The sequence below is a fragment of the Carcharodon carcharias genome, chromosome 20, assembly GCF_017639515.1.
Source record: "Carcharodon carcharias isolate sCarCar2 chromosome 20, sCarCar2.pri, whole genome shotgun sequence".
NCBI lineage: Eukaryota > Metazoa > Chordata > Chondrichthyes > Lamniformes > Lamnidae > Carcharodon > Carcharodon carcharias.
The window spans coordinates 10,680,528-10,699,268 of record NC_054486.1 but is presented as its reverse complement, the minus strand read 5'-3'; the positions used below and the strand labels follow the sequence as shown (position 1 = coordinate 10,699,268).

The following is an 18,741-nucleotide window of genomic DNA, read 5'->3' as shown; positions in this document are numbered from 1 at the left end:
CTGCCATGAAAACTTTGGTCCAGGACATTGGTCCTGCACTGCTGCACGGGCTGAACTCCATCGCTGTTGCCATAGTTAGCCTCCAACAGTGTCAACGCGAGAGGCATGCGGCGCAACTCGATCTCACTCCAGCTTCTCCTTCTCCTCAAGGAGTCAGCCAGGGGCCGTCAGGCACTCATAGGAAGGAGGACCAGCAGCTCGAGACCCCAGCGCCATCTACCCAGGTGACCCCGGGAATGTCCGGCCGATCCAAATCCTCTCTTCCTTTGACCCCCGCAGCTCCAGCTCCACAGGCGAGGAGGGTGCAGCTGGTCCACAGCAGGACACCCAAAGCAGGCTGGGGCCCTCCAGAGGACGCACGTCAAAGTTATTAGAGGCAGAGTCAGTAAGCTGCCTCCATCTCCACTGTGGTTGTCGAACGAGCACCAAGGCATAGTGGCTGTAACTCTTTCGAGTACAAACACATTTCCATCTGTTCCTATTCAGATGAAGTTACATTGTTTCATAGTTTGCCATTGTGAGATTTGAACTCTTGATCTTGGGGTTACAAACCCAGTACCATAACCACTTGGCTATTTAGGCCAAGCCAAAGCAGGCTTCGAATCCACGACCCTCAGACTCAGGGGCGAATGCGCTGCCGAATGAGCTAAGCAGGTACATGTGCATAGCAGCTGTTGTTGCACATCCTGGGCAGGGATGTTAATCACTTGTACATACTGTTCACTATTGTAAATAAACTCCCAAGAATGTCTCCTTGCCTATGGCTCCTTGTTCTGATGAGCAGTGTTCATGTCACTCAGATGTGAAACCCTGGCTCCTGCACAAGATAAGGGCAGGTGTCTCAGTCCAGGGCCTCTTCCCTGTGCAGTGTGTGACCTTCAGAGCAAAGTGATGGTCTGGCTTCACACTCACTGGGCACATTAGTGACGTCTGTACATCGATGGTGCTTGTCATTGCTGCCAGAGTGTCGTGGGCAGACGTCACGGAGTTCTGTCATTCTCTCTGTGAGCTTTCAGCACATTTGAGGTGGGGCTGGCCTCCCCCATCTGTTCAGCATCTGTGTCCGGTGACGCTGTGCTCCTGAAGGGGTCAGCTGCTGAAAGCAAGGATCAGGTGCATTTAACGTTTCACAGCTGTGTCTCCATCCTGATTGCAAAGTGCAAGTGAGCTGCCCGCAGCCAGACAGGAATCAGACATTCACAGGGACAATGTGAAGATCTATGGAGTGTCCTCACTACATCTTGTCATCATCCTCCAGAAATCTTGCAGCTATGAGGGCCTCCTGAGTGCGCCTACCTTGTCTGGCCAGTGTAATGGCCTCATCGTCAATATCCTCATCTTCGAGGACCTCCTCACTGTCATTCCCTTCAACATCCTCCTCGTCGGAGGCTGTGTGCAGCTCCTCCATCTCCTCCTCAGCCAGGTCCTCCCCCTGTTGCAGCACCAGGTTGTGTAGCATGCAGCAAGCTACAATGATGTGCGACACCCTCGGTGGACTGTATTGCAGTGCTCCACCGGATCTGTTGAGGCACTGGAACCACATTTTCAAAATGCCTATCGTTTGCTCCATCAAAGCCCAGGTTACAGCATGAGCCTCACTATACCGTCACTCTGCTGCAGTCTGAGGCCACCACACAAGCATCATCAGCCATGTCCTCTGTGGGCAGCCATTGTCCCTGAGAAGCTAACCCTGCAGCCTCTCTGGGCCCTGGAAGGTATCAGGGATCTGAGACCTGCTAAGGATGTAGGACTCGTGGACGCTCCCTGGGAATCATGTGCAGACCTGTAGGATGCGTTTGTGGTGGTCACACACCAGCTGAACATTCAGCAAGTGGAAGACCTTGTGATTGATATAGTTGACTGCTTGTTGCCATGGAGATCTAAGCGTCATGTGAGCGCTGTTGATGGCATCCTGCACCTGTGGAAAACCTGGGATCTGCTCAAATCCCAGCACTGTTGCTTCCTGGCTTTCCTGATCCCGGGCGAAATGCACAAAGTTCTGTGCCTTTGTGAAGATGGCGTCCATGACCTCTTGGATACACCTGTCTATGGAGACTTGTGAGATCCCGCACAGGTCACCTGTGGAGCCCTGGAAGGAGCCACTGGCGTAAAAGTTGAGCACCACGGTCACTTTCATGGCCACAGGCAGTGGATGCCCTCCAAGTCCCCGAGGTGTCAAATCCTGCAGCAGGTGGCAATTGTGACCGACCAGTTCCCTAGACGTGTGCAGTCTTTGGCGATACTGGTTCTCAGTCCTCTGCAGGAATGACAAGTGACCTATATAGACCCTGGATCTATCGAGGCACCTATGAGAAACAACTCCCTGTCAATCTTCAGCTGTGTACACAGCAGGCCCTGCCGCCCCTTCATCTTGAGGTAGGTGCTCCTCCCTTTGCCAAGTCAGGTGCCTCTGCCGCTCTCTTCTTCTTCTCCTCTGCTCCCTGTAAACCATAAGGCATCCCGCTAAATCACCGGCTCCATGACCCTGATGTTCTCCTCCTGCAGGATCAAAGACAGAGATGTGTGGGTTAGTGTGTGTGTCCTAGAACCTCTCTTGGTTAAGTCTGAAGGCCCCCTCATGCATGCAGGAGAGTGCTGGCCACCATTTGGATGGCCAAGTGTGCCATGTGCTCATTGGCTGTCCGAAACCCCACCCACCTCCGCTCCACTCCACTTGACCGATTGGCAGCAGCTTCGGCCACTGGACTGCATGCTGTGCTCTCAGCTCAGGCACAGTCATCTCCTAACCCTCACTGCAAGACTGCGCTGTTAGCTTGAACCATAATGGACACTGGTCCAAACCTGAATGAAGACATTGCAAGGGGCTGTGAGCACCTCCACCAGTGACTGCTCCATGGCCCCTTTCACAAGGGGATTCTACAACTTGCCCAGTCGGCCTATTGTTCTGCTGCCCCCTAAAACACACATTAATTTGCAGTCTGTGCCCGAGGGTGAAAATTTCTGGAGCATTTGGTGGCACTTTCATGCTTTTGTGCTGTTCGAGTGGGCAGAAAAGATTCAGAGGCCTGACTCCCAGCATGTCAATGGAGATGCGGCTGCTGCTCAGCTGCAAGAGAATGCTCATTTTATACAAGCTTTTCCAAGTGCATGGCTGCTTCCCTCACCCCTCCCCCTCCCCCTCCCCCACCCCCAGCATGGGCCTGTGTACATCCTTCAATCTGTGCTGCCTTCCCATCCACCCATCACCCCCCGGCCTGACCCGCAGAGGAGCCCTTGCCCCCGGCACCGCACCGAATGCCAGCCGGGAAAAAGCGACTTGTCTGTGTCCCCACCAAACGCACGGTGCCTCTTCCTTGATGTCCTACGGGCGATGCTCGTGAGCGCTATGCGAGGTTGTGTGCACACACCTCCGAGTTCCCCTCGAAGTTCAGGTCGCCGGGCGCCGGGTGCACACCTTTTAAAGGTAGTTGTGAAGTCACACTGCTCTGAAGTCACACCGGCGTGGGGTGGCGGGGTGGGGGGTAAATTTGACGTGTGAGGAATTATTCCGATGTGTGGGCACAACAATGAGATGCAAATGCATTCAAATTAGGTTCCTGACGTTGGACGGTGGGAAACGTTGACAGGCTGGGCGGATGCTCGCAAACTGGTTAACTGATTTTTGTCCTTCTCACCACATTGTCCGCTTACACCCGCCATGATGCTCACCGCCAATGGGACTGGACGATTCCGCCCACGAACTCTGCTTTGCTCCACAGACACTCAGTATTTCCAGCATTTTCTGTTCTTATTTCATACTTTATATCAAGTTAGTATAGTTTCATTAATTGACACTTATTTCCCCTCTGTTAGAATTAGAGAATGACATGTTAAAAACTAGATTATATATTCAATTCATTGTCACCAAGGGTTACGCCATCACCATAGAACAAGCTTGTGCTAAGGCGAAGAAGCAGGTAAGGGAGATGGATGGTCCGTGCTGACTGCAAGCGCAGACCCTGTTGGGCTCCCAACTGGGTGGAATGGGGGTTATGGAAGAAACATGATTGGATGGATCTTTTAGTTGTTCTCATTTTGGAATAGTCGGTTTGGGTCACTCTCAGTGTAGAAGGGTCAAGGAGGGCATCAGTCCATCAGGTACAGGTGAATATGTTAGTAAAAGAAACCAAACAGGCCATGTCTATTGCTCCCCAGAGAATTTTCAATTGTTCTTTATGAACTGTTGCTCAGATCCTGTCTTTTATTAATATATATTTATCTTTATAATTCAAAATCTAATTTCCAAGTATTTCTACAGCTTTCTTTTAAAGGAGTTAATCAATTAGATAATTTCACTGGGAGTCTCTTCCACTGACAAGTTATTCTATGGGGGAAACAATCTTTATAGATTTAGCCTTGCTTTAGGCTTCTTAATTGTAAATTGGTATTGTTTAATTCTGTGCTTCTAGTCAATGTTAAATTTAGCTAAAGTATTTAAGTTTCACATCATTTTACTGACTTGCATCATATGTCCTTCAAGCTTCTTTGACCTAATGGAACCAAGTTCTTTAGGACTGTGAATTCTCCGTCTGTGATTATTCCTTGCTGGTCTTCTGACTCTCTCTAATAAACCAAGGGCCTTTTGAAGATGTAATTTTTAAAACTGCAAGTAATGTTCCTGATATAATGTGACCAGTGGTTCACATTAGATTAGAATAACTTCTTCTAACTAACTTAAATGCTCACAAAATATATCCGAACATCTGAGTAGCTTTTTTGGATGACAGTTTCACACTAACTGTGATAGACAGACATCCTGTCCTGGGTGTACCCTGCCTAGTACCCATTGCCTGTTGGGATAGGCTCCGACTCCCCGTGACCCTGAATTGCCTGAAGCGGTTCTGGAAAAGTAAATGAGCGTGAGTTTCACATGGATTAGAAACTCAATGAAGGATTAATAATCACACCCTAATCTTCTATTTCTCTGCTTCAGTAATAAATATTTTGCAAGTGGACATATTTACTTCCAATATACATTACCTATAATTTATCCTTTTACTTTATACATAATCTCCTCCCCATTTCTCCTGAGAGTATTGATTCGTTGCTGGGTACATTCCACATGAGTTGGATGCCTGGTGGTATTTTCCTCAAGTGACCATTATTCATGCTTAAGCCTTGACAGGCTATCTAACCTTGTGGGGCATAACATGATCCAGTCCTCGGATGGTATGCACTCACATTCAGAGGTGGTCCCTAAGTATAGAGCACGAGAGAAGTACCTGTCGGTTCTCGGATAGGGATCAACACCAGGAAGCTTGGATAATTTTTTTCCCCTTTCCCTAAGGGCGCCAAGATCAACTGCAGCACCTACATAACCAACGAGGCTTGCGCCAACTAATTTAGAGTAATCCTAGGTGGTGGTATGGTCACTGGACTAGTAATCCAGTAACCATGGCAGATGGTGAGATGTGAATCCATTAAAAAATCTGGAATTTAAAGTCTAATGGTGACCATGACAACTATCATTTTTTTGTCATTAAAAACCCAACTGCTTCACTAATGCCCTTTAGGGAAGGAAATCTGCTGGCCTATATATGGCCATGGCAATATAGTTGACTCTTAATTGCCCTCTGAAATGGCCTAGCAAGCCACTCAGTTCTCAAGGGCAGTTAGGGATGGGCAACAAATGCTGGCCTAGCCAGCGAGCCTCCCCCCTCCCATCCCATGAGTGAATAAAAAAAGAAATGAATAATCAGTGTGCTTCAGCTACTTGGTTAAACTGGCTACGACATTAGGGGAGCCAGTCTTAATGAGGTGCATTAAAATCCATTGATCATTCCTTACTAGTCTGCCTAATTAACCTCTTCCCTCATTTGTCACTGAGTATCATCATTAGCAGGTTTTATAAAATGACAGAAAAATACTCTACTTCAAGTCACTGCGAAAAGTGAGGATCCTCATCTGTGTCTCTCAGGAAGAGCTGTTTTACAGTGACAGTAACACCACACTACTGTCAAATCTTGCTGTATTATTGTAGTGCACATTGAACCACTTCATAGTATAATCGGAGATGCACAGTTTATTGTTCAAACTGAATCAGTGGATATAAAGAAAATTAAACTATTTTGACATCAACCCTGAAAGAAGAATGGGAACTTGGCACTGCAACAAGCCTGGAAATTGTTTTTCACCATTAACAAAGGTAACATGTGTCTGCTCTGCTTTCATCTTTTTCACTGGCATTATGAAGGCTGTTGTGATGCACTTCAGCAAATACCAGAACTCAACTCACCATAGTTATGCCCCTCACATAGCAGTTGCAAAAAGCGAAACAAATCCCGAGTAAATTCATCATTCTGCAAAACTTTTTCACCTGAATAAAAAGAGTAAAAGGCAAATGATAGCCTGATAGTGAAAGGAATCCCAGCACTTGGCACAGCACTACTGAGATCAATTGCAATCAGTATTTAACAAATCATGAAAGTCAACATTGCACACAACACACTAAATCATTCCACATTGCATCGTTTAAGGTTGTGCATCAATGTGATCATCAAATGACTTCTTTAATTTTACCAAACTAGATTTGTCAGAACATTTTGTGGTCAGACTAGTTTTACATCTTTTATAGACAAAATTCATGTCACAATTGAGTTTCTTCCACATTCATGCTCAAGATTAACTTGTAGTGATCGTGATCTATATAGTAATTGTTTGACTAATAATAAATACAAATGCAATGTTAATGCAAATATAGATTTTGAATTTTGATGCTGTAAAAAAACACAGAAGTATTCCATAGTGCATACAAAAGGATTTAAAATTGAAACCAAAACATTATTTAAAGAACACACAATCTTTGTATTCAACCTTAATTTTTAAGTGCATTCTTCATTGACAGACTCAGTAAACTTCCATTCCAAAATTCTAACATACAAACATGTTCAAACGTTATCCTAAATGCAAAGCCACACAATAAGCAGTTTTAATGGACCAGAAAAAAATTGTTTTTACATCCATTGACCGATCATGGAGTGACTATGTCCACATTTGGAATATGAACCATGGTTTAATATTTTTTCTAGTCCACTTTTTTGTGAGTTTTGCCAGTCAAACGTAAATATCCAAACCATGTATTTACCATGTTCACGAACAATGACTGTGGATCAATGGTTTTAGGGTTCGGGGGAGAGGAGAAAAATGTGAGTAAATGGTTTATTAATGAAACATTTTTTTAAAATTAAACATAAAAATATGATGAACTCCTAAGACTACAGGTCAAAATCAGCAATGAGCACATAAGAATTGTGAAATAATAAAGGCACAATAACAGGATAACAATTTCTAGGAAATAATGGGCTGAATTTTAGCTCCAGGTTTGATTCCAGTTCAAGAACCTGGAAGTGGCCAAGGCAGGACCCTGGAGGAGATTTGCAAGGCGGCAGCCAATTAAGTAGCTGCCCCCTTGAGCTCCAAGAAGGCCAACAGAAACACCCCAGGCTCTGAGTGGCTGACGGCCCCACCAGGGAAGGTGGATGCTGCTGCAGTAGGTGGGAGACTGCAAGGGCACCTCAAGGTGGAGGTGCCCTCCGAAAACTTGAAAATGGATCAGGATCTCCCGTGGCTACAGTTGTCAGGCCATCACTGTGGAGGAGCAAACCCTTCCGCTGGATGGCCTGAGGCCCTGGTTGTGGCCCATGCAGCTCACCGCATTTACGCTGGGCTGCTGCTGGATGGACGAAACCACACACTGTATGGACCCCAGTCACATCGGTGGTGAGGGGAGGGGGCGGGTGGCGTCCACTGTCTGGAAAATCCAGATGGCATACAAACAGTCGTTGGCCGTTTGGGTACCCGCCGCTGGAGGCGGGAATATGCCGGCAGGCTGGCATGGCGGCCAGAAGCCAGAAATTACTGGCACCCATGCCTCCAAACTCACCTTAGCCTCAGGGCGAAAATTCTGCCCAATGTGCTAACAACTGCGTGATTGTGCAAGATAAACTCTCTTGTTATTGTTCTGCTGAAAAGATAAAAGATGTCGTTCTTACGTGTTCCATCTTCAGTCACCATTCCCAAACCTTCTGCTTTGTTTCGTCTCTCAAAAGCATTCAAGTCAAGAATGCTGAAAGAGTTAAGAAGAAAAGAAATAAAACAAGTAGAAGATTTGCCGCTCTCTTCACTGATAGAATGTGCAATCAGTGTACTAGTCTGCTCCTTCAGTAACATCCTGTTTCTCATTATATTAAAGACCGCATCTAAAGGAATATTTAAAACATTCTTTCATGGGATGTGAGCGTTGTGGGTGAAGCCAGCATTCGTTGCCCATCCCTAACTGTTCTTGAGAAGGTGATGGTGAGTCAGAACTCACTTTAGAACAGATATGGCCCCCCCACCCACCCCCACCAAAACCCTGACGACATCTCCTTGGCCTCTTTGGACTCACATCTCACTGGTCTTCATTTCATAAGATGGTACCCGACTAGCTTGAACATTCATATTATTTGTTCTTGGCATGTGGGCATCACTTTTACAGCCCACCCTGGCCACCTTCATGAAGCTCTGTAACTGGGTGGCTGCTTCAGAGAGCTGTTAAGAGTCAATCACATTGGTGATACAAATAGGTCGAGAGCAATTTTCATTCCCTGAAGGACAAATATATACCAATTGGATTTTTACGCCAGTTTTATGATCACTATTACCGATTCAAGATCTTTTGAACATTTCCAGACTTAAACTGAGTTCAAATTGTCAAACTAGTGCAGCTTGAACTCATATTCTCTGAATTATCTATTGTTATTATTATTTGGATTGATTATACAATTGAAGTGGAATAATTTGAGACTTGTGGGGTGGGGGGGTGCGGGAGGTGGAATTCCTTTGTGCGTTCTCCTACTTTGCTCCTGTAATAGAGTTCTGGGGAGCAGGAGAAGCCCCATCACTCACCCTCTATATTTTTAAGTGGGTCTTGCAGAAATGCACCTTTGTTTTGGCTACTTCAATGAGTTTACAGCAAACAGTATCTTCTACTTTGAACTTTGTCTGCAATGTAGTCCCAGGAACGTTTTGAAGGAACAAGACTCAACATCTGGAAAGAAACCTCCCTTTTAAGTTCTATAGAGATGGGCTTCTTGCTTTGTTGTGAAATTAGTCAGTTAAGGTAAAGGCGTTTGAAGTCAGGAATGTTACGGATTTGGTGTTGCATTTATTACGAAGCTGTCATGTGGTGCACATAAATGTAATGTTTATGTTACTGCCTTGTGGATACCTCAGGAGGGATGAAGGATAGGAGAATAAATTATGGCAGAAAATCTGGAGGTGGAGCCCAAAAGCGGACCTTTGCCTAACTGTGTTATCTTTCTGGCAACTCCCACAACTAAGGCAGTGCCAAATGTAGATCTCTGCATTCCTTTGGACCAAAAGAGGGGGTGGAGACCCAGAAGAAAAAAAAACAATAAAATTTGGAAATGACTGGTACTGGTCCAAACTAGAGTTTCATTTTAAGGTGTACAAGATCAGTTTGGATCAGTACCAGTCATTTCCATGTTTTACTGGTATTTCCTTCTGGATGCAAAGTAGACCACTCAAGGCACAAACTATCATCGCACGCGGCAGGTAGCTGCCAGAGAGGTGCTACTGGACTATTAATCCATACAATGTGAATTCAGATCCCTCTGGCTTGGGAGCTTAAAAGCCAAAACTAAAAAAAATGGCATCAGTGAAAGTGAACACAAAGCTGTCGGATTGTTGTTAAAAACCCAACTGATTCACTAATGCCCTTTGGGGGAGGAAATCTGTTGTTCTTACCAAACCTGACCTCAATGCATCTCCAGTATGACACCAAATGTGGTTAACTCTTTACTTCTCTCTTAAGTGGCCTAGCAGGTTACTCACGTTGTATCAAACTGGTACACAATAGTTCAAGAAGGTCCACCAACTTGTTTGGAGCAACTAAGGAATGGATAAAAGAAACATTAAAGCCAACCAAGTGTCATTTTGAGTTTAATCTAAAGAACAGGGGGAGATGATGGCTAATGTCACTGGACAAGCAATCCAATAGGCCCACGTTCACGCTCTAGGGCCACAGGTTCAAATCCCACCATGGCAGCTGGTGGAATTTAAGTTCAATTAATAAAATCTGGAAATGAAAGCTCGTAATTGTGACCATGACACCTGTCATGGACTGTTGGTACAAAACAACCCATCTGGTTCATTAATGCCCTTTAGGGAAGAAAATCTGTGATCCTCACCTGGTCTGGCCTGTGAGTCCAGACTCACAGCAATGAGCTTGACTCTTAACTGCCCTCTGAAATGGCCGAGCAAGCCACTCAAATCAAGGGCAATTAGGGATGGGCAACAAATGCTGGCCTTGCCAGTGACACTCAAAATACCATGAAAGAATAAAAAAAAGACTTCATGCATGAATAAGCATGACTGACATACCAAAGACAGGAGCTCAAAGACATGGCACAACGACAGACGGATGTTGATAATTTTGTACTTTTACCTGCAGAAACGCATCAGTCCAGACAGACTTCTGAAAAAACCGCTTTCTTTCTTCTCCTTCAAATAGTCCAACATTATCTGAAGAATAAAAGGTGTGTTATTTGCAGGTGTTTACATTTCTATACAGATGTCAGCCATTAAACAAATTAATCAACGCGGAAGATGCTTAGTAAAAGGAATTTGTAGTTTCCTGTCATATTTCACATTCCCATCAATATGATGACATGTTTAAAAACAATTTCTCAGATAATTGTGTTTTTAAGTTAGGGTAAGTGTCTTACTTCAAGACAATCTTCAAAATAATCACAATCTCTGCAGAAAGTTTTAAGAAAACCATACATTTGAAAGTAAAGAAGCATTTTAAATGCTTTATTGCATTAGTGAAGTAGAACTGATGCAGATGTTTTATTTGCAAATCCACCCAAGGAGTGCTTTACCCGCTGGACATCTGGGTTACCACCATTCAGAATGGCAATACCAAGCTTCAAGGTTGTTGTCACCATCTGGCCTAGTACACCTGTTGAACAGTTAAAATATTAATGTGAATGTCAAGATCAAGAGTCAGGTAAAGTCAAGTAGCAAAACTAACACAGCAAAACAGAAGTTTTGTACAACGTGGTACTCATCTATTTTTACACTTGCAAACTGCTATCAAAGCACAGTTCATACTCTCAACTGCTTCGGCTAAACTCATCAATATGGGACTTGTTCACATTATTTCCTATCAATAGCCGAAAATAACGGAGAAACGATCCCAGTGCAATATTACAGTGGCTATACAGTACCTCTGCTGGCACTGATCACTTGCAAAACCATCTCAGCTGCTGTACGCTGGTGAAGTCTTGCTTGTTGATAAAGAGTCATTTGTTTCTCCATTTCCTTTTCCTTGTGGAGCGCAAAATGCAAACAACAGTTTTAATGCAGGAACTACGCAGCTTTCATTCTCAGTTTCCAGACTGCATTGTGTACACAGGCCATTTTAGAATACAATTTGACATAATGCACAAAGAGAAACACCACAAGAATCATTTTATTTATTCTAAGTGAAATGCACGTGTTATATGATCAATCATTTCACAATAGCATTTATTTAAAAATATCTCTTAAGTCTCCCAACTATTTGGAACAGACCCTGATTGGGGAGGACCAATAAATAAGGAGACGAATCCCTCCACTCTTTCCCGCCCTCTACACACACCACTTCCCCAAACTAGGTAAGGTTGCAGGAGCTCATGGGAGTCCAGTCATCTTCTGACCAATCGCTGGCACCCAGGGTTCAAGCTCCCAGTCTCAGAAATGGCCAGGGCAACATGCATTGGGAGTGAGCCAAAACTGTTCGTCAGCTGATCTGACAATGGAACACTGCACTGGCAGCTTGCATAAACAGCCCCTATGTGTTGGTTTTTTTAAAAAATGTATACATTCCCATAAGAAATCAAACATCATTAGTTTTTGTGAAGCATAATTTCACACAACCTCAAAGCTGTGTGACACTTGAAAATATTGAAGTGCTTCCCACCCTGCTACTTTAATGTGCATTCTTTCAAAAAGAATTCTGCACTATCATCCTTACAGTGCCCAATAAAACGTAAACAGAATTAGCAAACTCTCTGTCTTTTATTACAACCTTCTGATTGCAGCAGCATGGGACCACAATGCAAATGATGGTATTCGGAACCGAACTGTACACAAGTACAAGGAGTGGGGTAATTTCAACTCTTTGGTGATAGTATAAATGGGGTGACATCGGATTAGCTGCTGAGTGACACGCCTCTCGAATTTTCAATTCCAGTAACTTCAATGTAACCATTGATCAGAAGAGGTGCATCAGCGGGAGAAATTTAATGTGCAGCTAATCATTTCATCTCTGCCATCGGCAAAAGTGAAAATTTACCCTCAATAGAATTGGCAATTGAACTGGAACAAGTAAAGTGTAGAGCATCCCAACTTCATATGAAATGCAGATTTCGAAAACAACTGGGATCAGCAGATGGAACTTTAAAGGTTTATTACTTTGGTCCATTTGAAAAATGCACTTTGAATTACTGCTAGTTTGGAAACTAGCTACTGACAACAATCTCCCACTAGATGGAAGAAAAAGACATAAAACAGCAGACAGGGAGTGTAATTCTGTTTATGCATCTGGAAAATAATTTTTTTAATCTCAAAAACTGAGTAATTGAGTGACATGTAATATGTTATGGGACAATGTGATTTCAGTTCCTTTACTCAGTAATATTTTCCCAGACTGTGTTTTGGATAAATAAACAGGTGTAATAACACAGGTAGCTGCTTGGTAGGACAGGACATTTTTCAGCAACACAGGAGGGAGGTCTTGTGGCTCAGTGGGTAGTTGGTAGTGGATTCAAGTCTCACTCTGGAACTTGATGGCTATGGAAGGTATGTGCACAATGCAGCCAAACAGGTTGATTGTCAACCTGTAAAACCTTCCAATACACCTATAGCAGGTGGTAAGAGCAGAACATCTCCTGGTGCGGAGCATGTTGTAGCTGCAGCACAACAGCCTCATCATGTTAAAAGGCTCCACGAGCAGGTTCTTGCCCTGGAATGCACTGCACTCAACCTGCTCGCTTTGAGGGATTGCCAGAGAGAGGTGCCTTCGAGATTCAGCATTTCATTGGCTGATTAATTAGCTTAACCTGCAAACAATTATTACACAGTCACTGCAATATTATTTACTTTGTCAATTTTCAGCATGATGAGGAAGGAATGCTATTATGAACAATTTTATGCTTTTCAGAATAAACTTCAGCTCAATTTTGAAACCTAGCTTTTATTGACTTACTTCGAAAGTTTTCTCTTTCTCTCCATCTTCCTCCTCAGCAACTTGACAGCTCTAATTATTGAACCAAAGATTAAGACATTAGGATTAAATGCCCCTTTTCAAATCTATTTTTGCATAGCAACTCTGTCAAGTTTTGCAATGCCTTCCAAAGTTTGTGAAGAAAAAGAAGCTTTCCCTTCACTGGCATCATCAGTTCTCACCTTCAGGAGCACAAGGTTCACAAAACACTGCCAACAATCCAACCACAACCAAGGCACACTGAACCAGTGGGAATGTTCTACCTCTCACGCTAGGAAGGCAGGGAAGTACCACAAAGCTTCTATTTCAAATCAGCAGCCATATGCCTCGGTGGAAGTAGGCGGCTAAGATTGAAAGGGCATAGTCAGCAGCAAGTGGAGGTAGAGTGGCCATAAAAGTCAGAATTGTTGCCAGTGACAGGTTTTCATCACTGATGGGCTATGTGAGAAATGCTTGAGCATTTTGGCTGCTGCTCCAAACTCAAGACCTATCTCCCTCCTTTCTTCCTTGACCCTTCTTTTCCTAATTACCTCCCTGCCTGTCGCCCAGTCATTACACCTTTCATTTCTTCCCTCTTGGTATTTTGATCCTGATCTACAACCCCTCCCAACCCTTGCTCATTGATTCCCATTCCCTCTTGGATCAGCCCCCAGCCACTCTCTGCCTGTCTATGCATTCCTTGAAGGGCTTACTCAGGTATCCACTGTCACCACGTTAAAAGTATTAGCAGCCCCAGTTTCCACAATTCCCCTTCTCAAGGGCATCTCTACCCAATGCACCTGCTGGAGGCTAAACTTGCCAACTTGCTGTATTGCTCACTTCATTCATCAGTTTCCCCTTAGACTGTGCCAACAGATCACGAATCATCGCTCCTCTCTGCGTTTCCCTCCAGAATATGCAGTTATTGGTATTCAAAGCCTTTGCTGTCCATGGCCTTACCGAGGATGAACGCATTGGCCTGACTCATGGGTGCTGATTTGCCCTTTTTCCGAAGACTTGCTGCCTTTCCTCCATGGCAGAAATGGGGCTGTTTTCACCAAATCATATCCTGATCTCTCCACCCTAGTCCAGTGCAAGTTGTTGCTGATTGCCCCAGCTTGGTCCCACTTTACTTATCCAATTGTTGCAAAAGTATGCTCAGCAATGGCTTTCCTTCCCACCTCCTACCATTGCGTTTGGAGTTTCCCCAGGTTTTATCGATGGAACCCTTTTCTTTGTCATCTGCATCCTGCCCCTTGGTGGCAACCTCCAAAGATACAGGAGCACGCATACTTACGGCACGATTCTTCACCTCTCCACCACCCTCCATCTCGCTTACCTTTGCCATCATGTCTGCATATGCAAGGTACAGGGGGTCATCTTCAATGGCACTGCAAAAGGTGATTTGAAGAGCATTTAATTCTGTAGAATTGTAGGTTTTTATTTTCCTTCAGGTTGTTTACCTAAAACGCCTAACAAAGACAATCCAGTTTTACGAAGATGACAACATCTGCAATTTGGGGGCAAATTTTTGTAAACAGTCAACCATCCGCTCAGGTTTTCTCCATCTTTTAGATTAGGATGAGCTCTTGGAATGTAAATGAAAGCTTAAGGGCTGAATTTTTCAGGCACCGCCTACGATCGGCTCCGCGCCGGCATTTTACTGGCCCGCCCAGTGTAATATGTAAGCCGTAGCGATCAGCGCTACCTGTGCGGGCAGGGAGAAGAGGGAGAGTCGGGGCCAGCTCTCTTTTGCACATGCGCACAAAAGAGCACTTCAACCTCCCTGAGGCATGGAGCCTCCCTCAGGGAGATTGAATCGATATTGAAATAATTAAATAAATGGTTTGAAAATGTATTTAAGCATGTCCCCTCTCATGTGACTGTGTCACATGAGATGGGACATGTTTTTATATTTAGGAAAATTTATTTATTTATTTGGTAAAAGCTTTAGGAAACCTCATCCCGCTCGTAGATGAGGTTTCCTAAAAAAAAACGTAAAGGCCGCTTGCCCTTTTCGCCCGCCCGCCAGCCTTAAGGTTGGATGGGCAGCGTTAACAATTACATCAATTACTTTCTTATTGGCCTTATACATATCGGCAGGCAGGCAGCTGACTCGGGCACACGCCTGCCGGACAGAATATTGTGGGACTGCGCGACGACAATGGGACGCACGCCCAACATCATCACGCGTCATTTTACTTGCCGGTGTATTGGGCTCGCCCTCGCACTGAAAAATCCTGCTGGAAGATAGAGATTACAGAGTACTGACCCTTCCTTCTTAAATCTATAAAACAAGCAGAAATAAGAGGAGCTGATACAAGGTTCTAAACAGCTCTCCCTTTCTACACTTGTGAAGATTGGATCTCTGCTTCCCTGAAGAACTGTTCCGGTGACACAGATTATTGGACAGGTCCGGGAACATCCCAGAACAGGTCCAAAACCCCAAATAAAATCATTACCGACTGAGCATCGCTACATATTCAAAAGGAATTTCTGAAACAACAGTGGTTCATCCGACATTATTTATACTTAATGCATTCCCACAACAAAAAATTGTTCTCCTTTTGACTCCCCTTGTAGAGATTCTTCTCATTGTCTTTTTCTTGCTGAGAGACCATATTAGAATCACAGGATTGTTACAGCACAGCAGTGGGCCATTCAGCCCATCATGTAAGCACCGGTTCTCCAAATGAGCATCATGACCTAGTGCCATTCTCCTGCTTTTTCCCCATACCCTTGCACCTCGTTTCTTATCAAATAATCATCTAGTGCCCTCCTGAATGCCTCGAGTGAACCTGCCTCCACCACACTTCCAGGCAGCGCATTCCAGACCCGAACCACTCGCCGTGTGATATTTATTTTGCAGTAACAAATTATACAGGAGACCACAAGAATATCCTTATTTTACCTTCTTTCAGTGAGAGCACTACGACTGAAGTGTAATATAAGCTGATGGAGTGGATCAGGTTTCTTGTCAGACACGTCTTCCTCCTCTTCTGATACTGTAGCGGATTTCTAAGCACATTTAAAGATTTGTTTTAAACCAGTGGATGCAAGTCCAAGTACTTAAAATATAAGTTGTACAGTTTTATAGACTGTATCCAAAAGAACAATCATATGGCCAGAATTTTCCAGCCTCCCCCTCCCCCTCCCCCCACCACTGCCGAGGCCAGGGAGCCATTGAAATCTCCATTCACATCAACGGGACCGGACCGGAGGATCCCACCGGCATGAGGGGCTAGGAAATTCTGGCCAGTAAAACTACTAGTTCTACTTATCAAGTTAGAAGCTTTATCTAGATGACAGCCAACATAGCACACGAGCCCACATCAGATTTGTTTTTAAAAAAAAACTAGAGAAAACACTTCAATCACAAACTCACTTTCCACTCTTTGTTTTAGCTTTGCATATTAAGTAGGTTAGATAACCCTCACTGCTCGAGGGGTCCAAAGTGAGAAAACACGTCCTTAGTACTTTGAACAGCAAATCCATTGTGAAAGGCATGCTCATATATTAGATGGCATGGATGTAGTTTAATTTAACATGACAGCATTGATGAAACAGAGCAGTAATGCATAAGGGACAATACCCCAGATGGGTCACGATTAAAGACAATAATTTGGAAAATTTTCACCTCCAGTTAACTTCAGCCCCATGACAAAAGATCAGAAAAGACCTTTTTAGGAAACAAAACCTGACACGTGTCATTGCCAAGTTCTCCAATATGGGAGTAAAACGATCCATGGGGGTGGGGAATTTTAATCCCCCTCCACCTGCTGCTGGGTGAACACTAGCAGCAGTGGGGTGAGGCCCTATGTAGACGTCAATTGCCCACTTAAGGGCCTCAGTTTGCAGCGGGACAGGAAGGCTGTCCATGGGCCCACCTACCACAGGCTTAACCAGGGTGGAGACGGGAAGCTAGCAGGGTCCGCACCCGCCACCTTCCTGCCTGATTAAATGACCTCCTCCCCCCCCCCACCGCCAACTCAGTGCGAGGGAGAGCAAAAGGTTCCCCCATTTTGTGCAGAAATGGAACTGAACACTGCAATCATCAGAAAGGTGCAGAAATAAATTGTATCTTTGTAATGATAACCTGCTGCTTTCGTGAAGTATTTGCTTTTGATACAACCTTTGTTTCATCTTATTCACTTGTATCATAATATTCCAGTGTTGAACAGTCAAGGAAAGTAGCCCTATTTGATTCCATAACCCAAACATCACCAAACAGTGCACAACGTGGTACAAAAACAAAAATACCTGGAAAAACTCAGCAGGTCTGACAGCATCTGCGGACAGGAACACAGTTAACGTTTCGAGTCCATATGACCCTTCGTCAGAACTAAGGAAAAATAGAAAAGAGGTGAAATAGAAGCTGGTTTAAGGTGGTGGGGGGTGGTGGGACAGGTAGAACTGGATAGAGGGCCAGTGATAGGTGGAGATAGCCAAAAGATGTCATAGACAAAAGGACAAAGAGGTGTTGAAGGTGGTGATATTATCTAAGGAATGTGGTAATAAAGGTACAGATAGCCCTAGTGGGGGTGGGGGGAAGGCCACCACCCCACCCCCTCTTCCCCCTCCACTCCACCCCCACTAGTGCTCTATTTACCTTTATTATCACATTCCTTAGATAATATCACCACCTTCAACGCCTCTTTGTCCTTTTGTCTATGGCATCTTTTGGCTATCTCCACCTATCACCGGCCCTCTATCCAGCTCTACCTGTCCCACCACCCCCTTAAACCAGCTTATATTTCACCTCTCTTCTATTTTTCCTTAGTTCTGTTGAAGAGTCATACGGACTCGAAACGTTAACTGTGCTCCTCTCCGTAGATGCTGTCAGACCTGCTGAGTTTTTCCCGGTATTTTTGTTTTTGTTTTGGATTTCCAGCATCCGCAGTTTTTTGCTTTTATCTCAGTGCACAATATGGACTGTACTGTAAAGGAAGGACTTGACATATGAAATGGCAACACAAGATAGCTTCAAAAAAGGTTTAAAAAAAAAAATGGTGCTTTCTAATTCAGCAAACCATAGCACAAGGGCAAACACGGCCTCGCAACACAGGCAAACTCAGTGTAATTTATACAACTTCATAATTATTTATGAACTGCATAAACTAACAATACATCTGCTAGCTTGTTACAAGGCTCCTATGCAATGTCGGCGCAAAGGTATTCCAAAAGCTGTTTGTGCTATGCTCTTATGTTTTATGACATGACCATGGCCATTCAGAGCCTTGTAACACACTCGGTAACCTATCATTTCATATTTAATGCATGCAGCAGCGGTTGTATAATGCATACCAACATTCAGAGCCATGGGTGCTCCCTCATACAATACACATCCAATAAGAAATAAAAGTCAGAGTGGGTGGTGGCACTACTGCACCCTGGAGAGGCAGTGGTCTCAGCACAGTGGGCAGCACAGCTTTGGCTGCCCTCTTGACAAGCGTCTGGGCGTTCAAGGGGAAGTGACATATTTCTACATGTGA

General features: G+C 44.4%; 1 protein-coding gene across 2 annotated transcripts in view; it reads right to left on the bottom strand.

Moving 5' to 3' along the window:
• The window catches only part of ryr3 (ryanodine receptor 3), a 349,432-nt gene that overhangs the window by 45,467 nt on the left and 285,224 nt on the right, over nucleotides 1-18,741 (bottom strand). For both annotated transcript variants that reach the window (XM_041214540.1, XM_041214541.1), the window contains 9 exons: nucleotides 16,161-16,267; nucleotides 14,589-14,640; nucleotides 13,253-13,303; nucleotides 11,232-11,331; nucleotides 10,884-10,963; nucleotides 10,448-10,524; nucleotides 7,992-8,065; nucleotides 7,085-7,102; nucleotides 6,236-6,316 (listed from right to left, as the gene is read on the bottom strand). In XM_041214540.1, the coding sequence (XP_041070474.1) occupies nucleotides 6,236-6,316; nucleotides 7,085-7,102; nucleotides 7,992-8,065; nucleotides 10,448-10,524; nucleotides 10,884-10,963; nucleotides 11,232-11,331; nucleotides 13,253-13,303; nucleotides 14,589-14,640; nucleotides 16,161-16,267 (640 nt within the window). The remainder of the gene's footprint in view (nucleotides 1-6,235; nucleotides 6,317-7,084; nucleotides 7,103-7,991; nucleotides 8,066-10,447; nucleotides 10,525-10,883; nucleotides 10,964-11,231; nucleotides 11,332-13,252; nucleotides 13,304-14,588; nucleotides 14,641-16,160; nucleotides 16,268-18,741) is intronic.